The 16,600-nt window shown below is 42.6% G+C and overlaps 1 protein-coding gene across 1 annotated transcript in view; it reads left to right on the top strand.

Moving 5' to 3' along the window:
• LOC126365856 (structural maintenance of chromosomes protein 5) overlaps nt 1-16,600 on the top strand; it is a 164,427-nt gene that overhangs the window by 13,612 nt on the left and 134,215 nt on the right. The window contains exons 2-4 of the mRNA XM_050008519.1: nt 4,285-4,426; nt 15,321-15,473; nt 15,629-15,758. Of these exons, the coding sequence (XP_049864476.1) occupies nt 4,285-4,426; nt 15,321-15,473; nt 15,629-15,758 (425 nt within the window). The remainder of the gene's footprint in view (nt 1-4,284; nt 4,427-15,320; nt 15,474-15,628; nt 15,759-16,600) is intronic.

Below are 16,600 nucleotides of genomic sequence, written 5' to 3' on the forward strand. Positions count from 1 at the left end.
ACCACCCTATGGCGCAAGTCAAGGAATCTGCAGTCAATACGGTCGCAAAACCGTCTGAGCCTCTGATTCAGACCCTCCATCCGGTTCTGCACCAAAGGTCCGCAGTCGGTTCTGTCAACGATGCTGCAGATGGTGAGCTCTGCCTTCATCTCGTAAGCAAGACCGGCAGCCTTCACCAAATCAGATAGCCGCTGGAATCCAGAGAGAATTTCCTCAGATCCAAAGAGACACACGTCATTAGTGCCGACATGTGCCACCACCTGCAGCTGGCTGCACCCTGTGCTCTTCATGGCATCCGGAAGGACCCTTTCCACATCAGGAATGACTCCTCCCGGAATGCACACGGAGTGCACACTGGATTTCTTCCCCTCATTAGCCGCCGTATCCCTAAGGGGCCCCATTACGCGCCTAACATTGGAGCTCCCAACTACCAGTAAGCCCACCCTCTGCGATTGCCCGGACCTTGAAGGCTGAGAATGATCCTCTGAAACAGGACAGGCAGCTGCATCTGGCTCAGCCAGAGACAGTGCCTGAAACCGGTTTGTCAGACGCACTGGGGAGGCTTTCTGATCAGCCTCTGGGGACGCCTTTCGCTGCCTGCCATGCCTTGGAATGACCTCCCAATCAACCACAGGCGAGGGCTCAGCCGCACTGCGGGCAGCAACCGTAGCAACTACAGCGGCAGACCGATCTGGGGACAGACGGGACGAGGTTGACATCCCCGTGATACCCGAGTCCGGCTTCCCACAGTGGTGCCCATTGGCAACAGCCTCAAGCTGCGCGACCGAAGTCAGCGCCGATTGCAGCTGTGAGCGAAGGGATGCCAAGTCAGCCCTCATCCGAACACAGCAATCGCAGTCCCTGTCCATTCTAATCGATGTTTAACAACAGTTACCGAAACACGAGTCCGTGCCTAGATAACGCAAGCAGAAGACGAAAAGAATGTATCAACTAACCTGTACAAATGCCTAACGACTGCGCTACAATCTGCTGAATTTATGATTACAGTAACTAAAACTCGTAATTGCACCTCCTATACGAAACTCACACGCAATTTAAATAAGAATCTACGAAGTAAACACTAAAGCGCAATGCTACAACTGACCAATACTATAATACGCTCGAAATATATGAATTAATCTCAATCTCGAAAATATAATATTTTAAATAGAACTATGAGAGAGACAAATCCGACCTACTGCGCATTGCAGGTTTGTGTGTGCAGGTCTAAAAACAGTCACTAGCAAATTGTTGACATGGTGGCCTACAAGTGCCTGCTGTACAATGTATGTGTAGAGAAGAACAAGGAGTGTTTATGTATTATTCTGTGCTTTTAAGGATGTGATGATTGTTAATGACAAATGAAAAAAGAAATTAGACTTTAAAGTAATTCATATGTTGGACTTGACATGTTAATAAATTAAGAGTGGTTCTTAAACAAACTCGCTTGTGAATGTTAATTTAGTGTATTTCTTAAGCTCAAAATGTGAGTGAAATATGAGATGACGGAGATATTTACATGTGAAATGCAAGAATGTTATTCTGCATTATCCAATACGCTGTTAATTGGTGAAATCATAAAGTTTGTATATTTACTCCACACGTTCTATCATCAAAAAGCATTAGAGCATTATTTCATGAGAGAGAGAGAGAGTGAGAGAGAGTGAGTCTGGTAAATTCCCTTAAATCAGCTCCACATTGATTCTATCGTCTAAAGCCTTAGAAGGTCTACTGAAGAAAAGATATTTTTAACACCAAACGGCTGTCAAAATTATCCTGAAATTTTTCCCTACTATTTTCTTTAAAATTTTCTTTTCTTGTAGTTCAAATTGTTCTGTCTGCCTTATGTGATTCATGGTTAGGGTTTCTGCTGCATACAATGCTCCTGGTGTGGTCACTGTTTTGTACTGCTTAATTTTGGGCCTCGATGAAAGGGATTTCTTATTTGTCTGGTGTTTCAATTGGAAGGGCACTTCAATTTTGTTTTTCCTGGATTCTATTGCCTTGCTTTCTGATGCGTTCCAACTAATCCATTTGCCCAGATATTTAAAGTGTTTCATTGTTTTCATTTTCTGTTCTTGGACTTTCAGGTATTTGTTTGGGTGCTTGTTGTTTGCCATGATTGTAGTTTTTCCAAAGGAAATGTCAAGACCTATTTTAGATGCTTGTTTTGCTGGTTCAAGGGTTTGTTCCTTTGCCTCCGCCATTGTTATGGCAAACAGAGGCAGATCATCTGCAAGGCATTTTTGTATCTTCTTCTTAATTTTTTTTTGATATTATTATTATTATTATTATTATTATTTGCAACCCAGTCTTATTCCATGCTTTATATTTTTGTTGCATTCTGTGATTACTTTCTGTTGTGCAAAATTCAACAAGAAGGAAAGCTCATACCGTTGTCTTAGTTGTATTTTTGTTTCAAATGGATCTGATACTTCTGCCACGAATTTAACTTTTGAGAACATACCTGTACTATCAGCACTTATTATTTTAGTTTGTTTCTATGCAAACCTAGTTCATCTATGACTGATAACAGGGATTCTCTGTCACTTGACTCACACACTTCCTTGAATCTCCACTAAAACATTACATTCTCGTAACTTTGAAAAATGATTCAGGAGTGAGACTGGCCAGTAGTCAGTGACATACGTGAAGTCGTTTCCTCTAAATGGGAGTAGCAGTTGCATATTTTAATCTTGCTGGGTAAAAATATCTTGAATTATTGATTTATTATACATGTGATTAAGAACATTACATATTATAGGGCTTCACCTTTTTAGTGCCTGGTTAGTTATATCTCCAACTCTATACAAACTTTTACTTGTCAGAATCAGTGTGATTTTCCATATATCAGAATGAGATGTTTGAGAGATTTCTGTTCCACTAAATTTTCTCTATATTGTTTATCCATCAATAAGCGATTCCAACTCTCAGATACTGAAGAAAACGGCTGTCGAAATTACAAAAACATTTATCTTAAGCCAGCATGACACCCAGTGTAATCCAGTAAGACCAAATTCTCCATTGTATATAAAATGTTGTCACGTGGATCACTTCATGCTGGATAATGAAGATACGAGTTACATTTAAGTGTGAAGACATTAACAGAACTGTCCGCACGAGACATATCTGAAATAAAATACACGGCTAGTGAAAAGGGGCAAAGACTGAAACTAGTCATTCAGCAAATAAACAGCAGTCTTGTTGTTAAACTTTCTTCAGTCTTTGAGTGTACTGGTTTTGCATCCTCTCTGAAGTTGTTGAACAAATTTTCTCACCTATGTTTAATGTCTTGGAACATTAGTTGTTACATGAAAACTAAAGTGAGGCATGGTGAATGTAATGTCTTTCCTTGGGGGTACCAAAAATTTAAATGTCGTGAAGAAGATTAATGCTAATCAAGTGGACTATCAGTAAATATCTATTTCTTTTTGAAGTAATACAGTTGAAAGCTATTCACCAAGTTTGCACTGGCTGTGAAAGCCTATTTCCATATGTTACTAAATGTGTTCTTCAGAAGAGGATTATTCAGTTATTAGTTTATATTTTTCAGTGACTGCCTTAAGCACACTTTCACAGTAAATCTGTCAAGAACTGTTAGTTATTTGGTGAAAGGTATAATTTTCAGCAGTTGTCATTTACCTCTGCAATTGGTAGTAGGGTTATTGACAATGGCGGAGGAGTACTCGGCTGAAAGCTCATGGATTTTAAACCACTTGACGTAGCTGAAAGCCCAAGAAACTTTTATTACTACATATTGCCATGAAACTATGCAGTCCTATATTAGCTAGTAGGTTTTGTTTGGAACCCTTCAAATGTAACCCTGTGGTACATGATTTTCACTGCAGTAGACAGCTTCTAATGGCCACTTCTCTGGCATTTTCAGTCAGTTATGAGGCTACAAATACATGAATGGCACATCATCAGTACAGAGTGCCTACTGCAGTGGACTTGTGCATTTGCATCCTCAAGACTGACTGAAAACGGCAAATGGCAACCATTAACAGCTGTTCACTGTAATGGATACTACGCACCACAGGGCTGAAGTTAGAAACTGATTTAGTTTTCATAAGTATGTTGCAGGCATCATTAGAGTGGAATTACGCTACAGTTTATGTCGAGTTTACTGTATATGACTACTTCTCCTTAGAATCGGTTCTTTCCTACCACACAGTGTTTAGTTTTAGTGTGTATTATAATGCATTAATAATTTGTGTTGCTTTATGTTTGTCTAAATTAAATGATAGAAGAGCAACTCGATAATACTTATGCTCTTATTAATAGGACTTTTGAAGATGTTGAAGTAAAGCCACACAAGAATCTGAATGTAATTATTGGCCCAAATGGAAGTGGTAAATCAACCATTGTATCAGCTATAATTTTGGGACTTGGTGGGAAACTGAAACTTGCAGACCGTGGATCCTCTGTGAGTATAATCCAGACTGTGCTTTTCCTTTTATAAAGCTGTGCATTTTTTTGAAGTATATACAAAAGTGAACTTTTACATAAAAGATAATGTGAGCCGTTTGTTTAAATATTTAGAATTCAGAGTTAAAATATTTCAATATAGCTCATCAAATATAACGTGCAACTTGTTAAATGCTTTGTGTGCAAGTGAGCTACTCCATGAATAGCTACTATCTTTACCTTCTCTGGTTTTATCTGCGAATAGTTTTCCTCTGTTTTTCGTTCAATCAATTTCCTCAGATTAGTGATGTGTTTTTTTACCTGTTGAATTGTGTTGAAAAATAAGATGTACTTACTGAAACAAGGCAGTGTCTGCAAATTAGCAGATGATGTAGTCCTGTCTGGTGAATGTAAGGATGACTTAAAATTGTTGAATGAAATAGAATTCTGCACGATATGTGTGTTAAAGGTAAACAATGACAGAAGTGACTGTGAAAACACAAGGGGATGAAAAGTAGCTAAAATCGAAAAAAAATTTGAGGTGTGAAACACTATATTAATCGAAAGATTTGGTGTCAAACAAAGGCCCAGACTTTTGGATGAAATGCTTGTTACTGTGTGTCCGAAACACAAGTGTGTTGAGGATGTGAACTGTTAATGATGTGGAAAATGAAGAAGCTGCAAGTATTTGAAAAATGTTACAGAATAATGTTGAAAATTAAGTATACAGTTACAACATGGAATTAATAAATGTTACAAGAATGGGAAAAGAGATGAAGGCTATGAAAAACACTGGCCAGTAAGAGGACTATGTTGGTGGATAGCATAACAACTGTGTGTGGAAGTTAAAGGGACAGATGCGTTGTAGTACTCATTAGCTTTATCAAGACTGTCATGATAAATATATTATGAGGGACAGGTGGAGGTGAGGGTAGAGATTTGCACAGGAGAAGAAAAAATTGAGGGCACTGTTCCAAATCTAATTTTTTGCCCTCCTGGGGGCTCACAGTTCTTTCGTGAGTTTGTGCGTGGTGCACATGGGGCCCCAAGCTATTGTAGCTCGTTCTTCATTCCTTAGCTGCCCCCCCCCCCTCCATTCCTATCCCCACTCCTTCCCCATTGCCACATGCTTCCCCTCTCTTGGTGGTCAACCTGGCTATTCCCCTGGTTTCCTGTATTGGTCATAATTTTGTTCCTTTTGCTTGTTTTTTCCCCCTTTCGGCATTTGAGCCACAAAATTTCCTGTTTTTAGTGTGAGCCATATGGGGAAGAACTCCCTCCCTAGCATCTACGGGTGGATTCCTCTCCCCCCTCCCTTCCTCTCTCCTCCCCCACTGTAGCCTCCTTCCACCCTACTAGGTCACCAGCATGTGTATCCAGTCCGTATGGTGGGGCTGTTGTGTACCCATATGGTTGAGCCTCCTGACAACACAGGGATCATACTACTGATACCTGAGCTGTCCCCACCCTGTGTATGCCAACGAGTGCTTGCTTGTCTTCTTGGAGCATCGGAACTCCCGGCAATGGCCACCGTGCCAGACGGCCCTTGCTGTGGCTGGATGGCACCCATGGGGAGAGCCCCTGGTTGGAGTGGGTGGTATCAGAGTGGATGTTTGGTGCATGAAGCGTATAAAGTTGCAAATATCTGGCCAATCTCACACAACCGTCTCTTGGAATGATGAAGGATCCTTAAATGCTGCCTCGTATGATCTGGCAGCCTCCCCATCCCTGGCTACCCCATGGGAGGAGGGCCAGGCTTTCCCCGTTACCTCGTCTATACTAGCACGGATGGGGACACTTTCACTGCCACAAAGCCATTGTTTTTTGTGGAAAATATCGAGGACAAGTTTGGTGAAGTGGAGTCTATTAGTAAGATACGGTTGGGCTCCCTGTTGATTAAAGCTTCTTCTGCCACCCAGTCCACAGCTTTTTTCCCTCTGTCCGTGTTGGCAACAACCCAGTGTCTATCACTCCTCACCAATTTCTGAATATGGTCCAGGGCATCATTTTTCATAGTGACCTCATCCTGCAAACTGCTGAGGAACGCCAGGCTAATTTGGAACAGTGTGGCTTTCATTTTGTTCACCGTGTGCAGAAGGATCGCAAAGACAACTGCACCGATACTGGTGCCTTCATTATAGCTTTTGAGGGAGATACCCTCCCAGAGAAGGTCAAGGTTATGTGCTACAGATGTGACGTGAAGCCATACATCCCTCCACCTATGCGGTGCTTTAGTTGCTTGCATTTTGGACATATGTCTTCCCGCTGTACGGCGGACCCTTCATGTGGTGACTGGCCACCCAGTCCATGAGGGAAGCCCTTAATGCTCGGTCGCCTGTGTACGTCAACTGTGCTGACCGCCACTCCCATCACTCACCTGATTGCCCGGCTTCCAAGAGAGAAAAGAACATACAAGAATATAAGTCCCTGAATCACCTGTCTTACAATGAGGCTTGCAAAAAGCATGAGAGACTCCACCCAGTGTCAATATCTTCAACTTTTGCCTCTGTTACTTCCTTTCCTTCTCCTCCCTCGTCCTTACCCCAGCCCCATCCCACTCTCCCCTCCATCTCCCCTGCGGTTCCCATGACCTCCCATCAGGGAGTTGCTCCCCATCGCCGGCCAAAGAAGTGCACAACTTCTTCAGCATCTGCTGGTGATCGGGCTCCCTTCCAGGAACCCGCTCCTCGGCATCTCTCAGGCCAGAAGACTGCTACCACCATTCTGCCACGAGGCGCACCGTGTGTACGCCCCCAAGGTCGCCTACTCTCTTTCGGTCCCCAATCTTAGACACCTGTACTTCCTCTTTGTCCTGCCCTCCTCCACCTCAGAAAGAGAAGAAGAAGAAGAAGAAGAAGAAGGAACATAAATTCCACGACAAGGCACCCCCGGTGCTCCCGGAGGTGCCAACTCCCCTCACGCAACCTGAGTCTGATGTCTTATTTATGGATGTCACGCCCTCCTTGTTGGTGACTACTTGTCGGTGACCTGACCTCCTCCTCAGCTCCTTCGTGCCTACCTTGGACTCGTGCCACACGATCATCCAGTGGAACTGCAGTGGTTACTATCGTCAACTACCAGAAATGCAACGTCTTCTCTCCTCTTATTCTGCATTCTCTCTTGTTCTCCATGCAACTCATTTTCGTGATGACCACTCTCCAACTTTTCCTGGTTATCGGGCATTCTGTCGGAACCGTTCTGGCCCTGGGATAGCATCTGGTGGGGTCTGCACTCTGGTTCGCTCCGATGTCTTTAGTGACTGGATCCCCCTATGCACCACCTTGGAAGTGATAGCAGTTAAGGTGCAAATGACTCCGGCACTCACCCTTTGCAATGTCTACCTTCCTCAAGGTCAGCCACTTACCTGTTGTTGTTGTTGCTGTTGTGGTGGTGGTGGTGGTGGTGGTGGTGGTCTTCAGTCCTGAGACTGGTGTGATGCAGCTCTCCATGCTACTCTATCCTGTGCAAGCTTCATCTCCCAGTACCTACTGCAACCTACATCCTTCTGAATCTGCTTAGTGTATTCATTTCTTGGTCTCACTCTATGATTTTTACCCTACAAGCTGCCCTCCAATACGAAATTGGTGATCCCTTGATGCCTCGGAACATGTCCTATCAACTGATCCTTTCTTCTAGTAAAGTTGTGCCACAAGCTTCTCTTTCCGCAATCCTATTGAACACCTCCTCATTAGTTATGTGATCAACCCATCTAATCTTCAGCATTCTTCTGTAGCACCACATTTTGAAAGCTTCTATTCTCTTCTTGTCTAAACTATTTACTATCCATGTTTCACTTCCATTTCTGACACTTAAAACTATACCCGATGTTAACAAATTTCTCTTCTTCAGAAATGCTTTCCTTCCCATTGCCAGTCTAAATTTTATATCCTCTCTACTTCGACCATCATCAGTTATTTTGGTCCCCAAATAGCAAAACTCCTTTACTACTTTACGTGTCTCATTTCCTAATCTAATACCCTCAACATCACCCGACTTAATTCGACTACATTCCATTATCTTCATTTTGCTTTTGTTGATGTTCATCTTATATCCTCCTTTCAAGACACTATCCATTCCGTTCAACTGCTCTTCCAAGTCCTTTGGTGTCTCCGACAGAATTAGAATTTCATCGGCGAACCTCAAAGTTTTTATTTCTTCTCCATGGATTGTAATACCTACTCTGAATTTTTCTTTTGTTTCCTTCACTGCTTGCTCAATATACAGATTGAATAACATTGGGGAGAGGCTACAACCCTGTCTCACTCCCTTCCCAACCACTGCTTCCCTTTCATGCCCCTCAACTCTTATAACTGCCATTTGGTTTCTATCCAAATTGGAAAAAACCTTTCGCTCCCTATATTTTTACCCCTGCCACCTTCAGAATTTGAAGGAGAATATTCCAGTCAACATTGTCAAAAGCTTTCTCTTAAGTCTACAAATGCTAGAAACGTAGGTTTGCCTTTCCTTAATTCTTCTTCTAAGATAAGCCGTAGAATCAGTATTGCATCACGTGTTTCAATATTTCTAGGAATCCAAACTGATCTCCCCCAAGGTTGGCTTCTACTAGTTTTTACAATCGTCTGTAAAGAATTCATTTTAGTATTTTGCAGCCGTGACTTATTAAACTGATAGTTCGGCCACTTACCTATGTTGCACTATTGCCCTTAATCCAGAAACTCCCACCCCCGTTTCTCCACCTTGGGGATTTCAGTGTCCACCATCCAGTGTGGGGTAATATCATTTCAACCGGTTGAGGTATGCTAATCGACCAACTTCTCACGGACTTCGATTTGTCTCTCCTCAACAATGATTCCCCTGTCCACTTCAGTGCCATTCATGGCACCTTCTCTGCTGTCAGTCTCACGATCTCCTCCCCTGCCGTCATGGCTTCGTCCCATGATGACCTTTGTGACAGTGACCACTTTCCAGTGACACTTTTGTTCACCTGCTACCACTAGGCAGAAAGGCCCCCATGTTCTGTCGAGGATCTGAACCTCCAAGGAGCTCTAGGCACGGGTCCATTGGTTCTAGCGACACACTGTGGTGGCATCGTCATCCGCTTCCTATCCTCCTACTTTTCTCCAGCACAAGCACAGAGTTGAACAGACCCCCTCCATTTCGTCCTGCACCACGTTGAGCCCTGTATGCACATTTCGCTGAATGGGAATTGGTGCAGGCTCTTAGCTCTTCATGAGACAGCCACAGGGCCAGATAACATACATAATGAGAAGATTCAACACTTGGATGTTCCCTAGAGGCAACAGCTCCTCAGGGTCTTCAATCACATCTGGCTCACTGGTGCTTTTTCATCACAATGGCGAGACAGTATAGCTATCCCCGTCCTTAAGCCTGGGAAAAACCCAACATTTCTTGACAGCTACCACCCCATTAGCATTATGAATGTGCTTCGTAAACTGCTCAAAAGGATGGTGAACTCCAGGTTATGTTGGGTAGGCGAATCTCGAGGCCTTTTGTCACCATATCAGTGTGGCTTCTGGGCAGGGGGATTTCCAACTGACCATTTATTCCGACTGGAATCCGCCATCTGACAGGCTTTTACTTACCACCCGCACCTTGTTGCCGGTTTCTTTGACGTACATAAGGCGTATGACATGGCTTGGCACCATCACATTTTAGTTACCCTCCATGAGTGGGGCTTCTGTGGTCCCCTTGCCATTTTTATTCGTGAGTTTCTATCTTACTGGCTCTTCTGGGTTCGAGTTGGCACTTCACTCAGCTCCTCTCAGATTCAGGAGAATGGTATCCCACAGGGTTATGTGCTAAGTGTCACACTCTTCCTCATTGCCATAAATGGGCTTGTGACCTCTGTTGGGCCTTTGGTTATCCCGGCATTGTACGTTGACGGTTTTTGCATCTGGTGCAGCTCCCACTCGGTGGCATCTGCTAAGTGCCAGTTCCAAGGTGCCATCCAATGGGCCGACAGCTTCCTGTTTTACCCCTCCAAAACGGGAGTTATGCATTTTTGTTGTCGATCCTCAGTACACCCTAATCCAGAACTGTATTTAGGCAACCAGCTCCTCAATGTTGTAGTGCAGTCCCATTTCTTGGGCCTTATTTTTGATAACAAGCTGATATGGCTGCCCCACATATGCCACCTAATGACTACAGGCATGCGGAAGCTTAATGCACTCTGCCTCCTGGCCCACACATCTTGGGGTGCAGACGATTCCACTCTTCTCCATCTTTAGCATGCTCTGGTCTTGTCCAGACTCGATTATGTTAGTCAGGTTTATGGCTCAGCAGCTCCTTACACTTGGAAATTCCTTGACCCTGTCTATCATTGCGGGGTGCGTCTGGCTATTGGTGCCTTTCACACTTCCTCACAGAAGCAGGGACTCCCCCTGTACACATTCGATGGAGCCAACTCCTTGTTTATTATGCAGTTGCCATTCGCCAATTCCCTGATCATCCTGTGTACCCAGTGCTCTTCGCCAATGAGAAATGTCTCCCTCCTAACACCTGCTCACAGGTGGGATTGCCGGCTGACATGCGCCTCAATACCCTCTGCCAGGATCTCCATGTGTACTCACTGGAATGCACCCTGTGTCTTTCCTCCCATATCCCCCCTTGGTTGGTGCCTAGAGCATGGATTAGGGCCAATATCTTTCGGGGTTCTAAGGCATCTGTTGCTGCAATGGTTTACCAGTGTCTTGTATGTGTCATCCTTGCAGAGTTCCAGGGTACCTCCATGTTTTACACTGATGGTTCCAACACTACTGATAAGGTGGGATATGCTTTCACGTCTCCTACTGGCTTCAAGAACCATTTGTTGCCAGGATCATGTAGTGTATTTATGGCAGAGTTTCTAGCCGTTCACAGGGCCCTCCTTTGTTTCTCAGGCCTCCCTGCATAGTGTTTTAATTTGTTCTGGCTCCATGAGCAGCCTGTAGGCTATCGATCGATGCTACTCTCATCGCCCCTTGCTCTCTGCCATCCATGACCTTCTCTCTGCCCTTGAGCGTGCCACCTGTTCAGTTGTTTTTCTTTGGGTCCCAAGTCATGTGGGAATCCCAGGGAATGAATTGGCTGACCGTGTGGCTAGAGAAGCAGGTACTTCACGATTCCAGCTGCAGATATGCGGATCTACGTCAGATCTCTCTTTGCCCAACAGTGGAATGCTATCTGGAGTGCTACTGCTTATAGTAATAAACTCCGCACAATCGAGGAGTCTACTGCAGTTTGGGGCACTTCTTTCCACCCCTCTTGGAAGGAGTCCACTGCTTTATGCCATTTGTGCATTGGCCATACCTGGCTCACTCGTTGTTTCCTCCTACGTAACGACCCACCACCACAATATGGTTGTGGCACCAGACTGACGATATGTCACATATTGGTAGCATGTCCCCTCTTTCGACCCTTTGTGCTACGTATAGTCTTCATGCTCGCTTAAATTTAATATTAGCGGACAATCTATGGAGTGGTGACCTGGTCCTCAGTTTCCTCCATGGAAGTGGTTTTTATTTCCAGATATTAGATTCTCCTTTAGTCTTGGAGCAGGGGCTGGTTGGTTGGGACTCCTTTTGCAGTCTTCATGGTCTGTGACCCTATGACTGACTCCCTTTCTTTTACTTTTTAGATTTGGTCTCACCTTTTATGCTTTTCCTATATGTGTTTAATGTTCTTTCTTTTATAATTTGACTCCTCTGACTGAGTCTGTGCACTTTTAGCAGACCCTCTTTCTTATGTAATCCACTTTGGAATTACGGGACTGATGACCTCACCATTTGGCCCCATACTTTCTCAATCAGTCAATCTAACTTTTTGTGTTTCCTTTACTGACCATCCACCTTCTCAAATGTTGGAAACTATTAATTGATGGCTTCATATGTTTTTCAGTGTAATTAAAAGATAGTGCATTTTACATTGCTGAATCTGCTTCCTGTTGTTCAAGAAACAATACCACATAACTGGCTTTTATGATTTTACTGGTTTCATTGGCACAACTGTCTGTGTAGCTGCTGTTACTGTAGGAGTGACAAATTATCCACTCTTTACAATGAAAATGAGGCCAGAAGAATACTGTTTAAGTTAAACAAAGCTAAAAAAGTGTAAAATCTGCAAAGCTGCAAAAGAATGAAATGAAAGGGTCTGCAGAAGAAAGTGCTAACCCATAAGAGCTTACTGAATGTTGTATGTCTGGTTAGCTTCAAAGAAGACATAAATGTAATAATACATTTGGTTAATTTCTAAGAAAATAACTGCTTGTTACCAACATGTAGTGCTTCAGAAACACTACAGATAAAGTGATCAGATTAATCTTCACTAAATTAAGGGTTATTGCTTTCTACCACTAACCCTTTCAAATACCATGTCACTGTGTTCCAAAAGTGCTGTTGTCTATAGGGAGATTGCACTTCCACAGAACTGTAGCAAAATGCAGCAAGGTATGCACAGTCTTGACAGTTGGTGCGGTGGCTGACAGCAGTCGTCAATTTCATTTGCTTCTTTCTAGTGAGCAACAGTTTGTTTCCAGTCAAAAAGATCGTGTGAAATGCTGTCCAGTACCATTGACTAGGGCCTTTACACAAGAACCGCTTTCTAATGCGAAGTGTTAAGTAATAGGCAATAACAATGTGTTGTGGCTGTGTGTACCTTTGCATTTACATGTTGAGAATCAACACAGTCAGTTACACAGTATTGTTTTTTTTTTTTTTTTCATGCTTTGCAAACCATGGTAAGTGCAAGCCACAAGATTCTTACTTTATGTTTAAGGGAGTCTTTCCATTCCATTTGCTTATGGGGGGAGGGACAGGAAGATTGACTGCTTAAATGCTTCTGTGTGCACTGTAATTAGTCTAATCCTGTCTGTGCTGTCACATTGGGGTGAATAATGCTGTAATCTTCAGAAAGATATCTGGTTACTTCTGGTATACAGAAGCCGATGCTGTCCAACTCAAGCTTCACTCGATAGTTTTGTGGATAGCTGTACCTTAATATTTATCTATGGTTAGCCATCTTTGGTAGCTTAGTGTCCCATGTCCAGTTTTGTTTCTATGAACTTAATTTGTCATAGTGCCACACAGTGGTTTGCTTCACTTTATGGTTGCTAGATATGACAGTTGTACAGTTTTAGAATCTCTCCTAACTCGTGAGTTGAGTGAAGTGTTCACACTCATAAATTACTTGTCCTTCATTGTGTCCGGTGTGTGAATGGGAAGAACCTGGTGGAGCATGTCCTGGTAGAATACACTATAAAGGAAGGAGTACACACTAACTGCATAATTAAATACCACAAGAAGTTATGTATGATAGTCTTCATTTGACCTCTACATATTTACGGTGTATATCTCTCGCGAACACTGTTTATTCCTAAGTGCAATTAAAAAAATCATTGGTACGGTATTACTGATGATGTATGTCAGTTTTTTCATCGGATTAAACTGACATGCAAATATGTTGATGAATCAATCAGGAAACAACAGCAAAGAATACCAGTTCAAGAATTGTTCTTACAAATGAGTAGAAAAATGGTTTAATACTCATCTTTCCATGTAATATCTGCAGCTCTGGTTATCGTGTTGATAGCCTCTAGGGTATAATTTTCAGGTCCCGGATTTGAAATGTTACTGAAAACACTTCTACCCAATTATAAGGCATCATGGTTTATTAAGTGGTGCACTGCAAACAATTAACTTCCAAATTTTTACTCTTTGCACTTTGCTAAAGAGTGTCTTTCACATGACAAGATTATAAATTTTCACACGTGTATTCACTTAAATGTCACAATTTTAAATTGGAAAGACATTCATGGAGTGCATTTTATTCACAGTACTCTACATGACTAAAATCATAGCCTCATCTGTCTGTTTCAAATAAAGACTCGCTTACTCTAGTTCCAAATCAACACTTGCTCACTCTATTTCTAAACCAACATGCCTAATGTGAAAGTGAATCGAAAACTGTTTAATGCTTTGGTGGGAAGCACCAAAAATATGTTTTACTGCATGAAAATCTTGATCTTTCCAAAGCCAGCAAATAAGCAAAATTTTGTTCATTTTTTTCTGCGTGCTTTAGTTAACATCAATAAGAAAATGTGATTCTGGGTATAAACAAGATTTATAGAAATAGAATGATTACATGTGATAACGTAGATTTTTCCCGGCGTATCAAATAGTGATGATTTTCACGGGTTTGCAGCTGGTTTCCATCGTCCTGACGACAACACGATATTTCGGCGGACCATCTGGCCGCCATCTTCAGGTAAGCCAGTTTCAGTGTGATTGTGTACTCAATCTCACCTGAAGATGGTGGCCATATGGTCCGCCGAAATATCGTGTTGTCATCAGGACGATGGAAACCGGCTGCAAACCCGTGAAAATCACCAAAATTATTACATATTATCGGGTATAATTTTGAAAAGGAATTTTCGTAACCAAATGTTGCAGAATGCAAAATATATGTGAATCATGTCTAAATGAAAAAAATTGAATTTATAGGGCAATTAATTTTTTTTAATTCAGTGATAAAAATGGTGTTCCAAAATATTACAGAAAATATGAGAAATAAATAAATTTAAATAAATTTTCCCATTTAGTACTTGCAACCCCATAGGCTTCCTTTTAGAGTGTCAGATTTGAAATTTTAAGTAAAAGATATCAGAAGAAAGCATGGAATCGCAACTTTTGTTAACCAAGATAGGTGTCATGGTCTACTGTTGAACAAAAGTGTCTGTGAAATAGATTTGTTGCATTACAATTTGTTTCCTCTCTATTCTTTCTGAGAACATAGGATGTCCTTCATTAGTAAATCATTTATTGTATGTACTCTCTTACCTACTGCTGTTGATGTACAGCTTTAGAATAGTTGAGAATGATTGACATTCTGCCCCTTAATATAAGCTTTTAGTACTTTGATGTGTTTTGGTTTTCTGTTTGCATCCTTTATTTTTACAGCTTGCATCATATATTAAAATTGGCTGTAAAGAAGCAAAAATTGAAATAGAGTTAAGAACTGGTACAACCTCAACAACAGTGATCTCCCGCGTGTTTAACCTAGATAACAAATGTGTGTGGAGAATTGATGGCAAAGTTGTGAGCTCTAAACAGGTATACTTTCATATCCAGTAATTTTGTCTGTTTGGTGAGACCATCGCTGTCATTTGAGAATAACATCCAGCATGAGTGTGATACTTTGTGTTTTGCACTAATAGATATAATAAGAAGAAGGGGACTTTCACCATAAAGTGTTATTTCTTATGCAGGTTGATGATAAGGTTGCAGAGTATAACATACAAATTGGTAATTTGTGCCAGTTTCTTCCACAAGAAAAAGTTACTGATTTTGCAAAGATGAACCCCCAGGTGTTACTGGAGAACACAGAAAAGTCTGTGGGTGAGTTTCTTTTATATCCAGTTGACAGCATTTTTTTAATGTATCAAATGGTTGAGAATTATGAAATATTTAGGAATAAAGCAGGCGACTCAGTGAAAGGCAGCTTTTGGCATGAACTTCTTTTTTCAAGCTTTATGAAAAACATGCAGACAATGTGCCTGTCTCTCTACATTGCACTCAGTTGACTGCCAGCTCTTTCCCGGCCTGTGGTGAGTGTACTGGGGTCCATGACGTGTGGGGCGAGGGATGGAGAGAGGTGAGGGGCAGGGAGAGGGTTCAGGGGCAGTGTCCAGTGGCTCGTGGGAGAGTGGGGAGCCATCTGTAAGCTAGCTAAGGGTGCAGGTAGAGGGGTGGGTGGCAGATGGCTGGGCATGTGATTTCATAGACTAGGCCATGAGATAGCAGTACACAACTATTATTGGATTGGGGGGAGAGGGGGGGGGGAGTGTTGATGGAGGCTTCGGAGGTGGACCACAGCAGAGAACAATATGAGAGATTTCAATGCCTGCTTCACGACCAGTGCCATCTGGATCCTCCCCACCACCAACAGCTTTTCTGAGCTTAACAGATGGGAACTATACTTACAGCACATCCTTCGCTCTGTGTGTGTGTGTGTGTGTGTGTGTGTGTGTGTGTGTGTGTGTGTGTGTGTGCGTGTTTGTGTGTTTGTGTGTGTGTGCGTGTTTGTGTGTGTGCGGGTGTGCGTGTTTGTGTGTGTGCGGGTGTGCGTGTTGTGTGTGTGTGTGTGTGTGTGTGTGTGTGTGTGTGTGTGTGTGTGTGTGTGGTGCGTGTGTGTGTGTGTGTGTGTCCCAGATACTACCACCGTACACACCATCCCCTGT

This window comes from Schistocerca gregaria, chromosome 4 (assembly GCF_023897955.1).
Source record: "Schistocerca gregaria isolate iqSchGreg1 chromosome 4, iqSchGreg1.2, whole genome shotgun sequence".
NCBI lineage: Eukaryota > Metazoa > Arthropoda > Insecta > Orthoptera > Acrididae > Schistocerca > Schistocerca gregaria.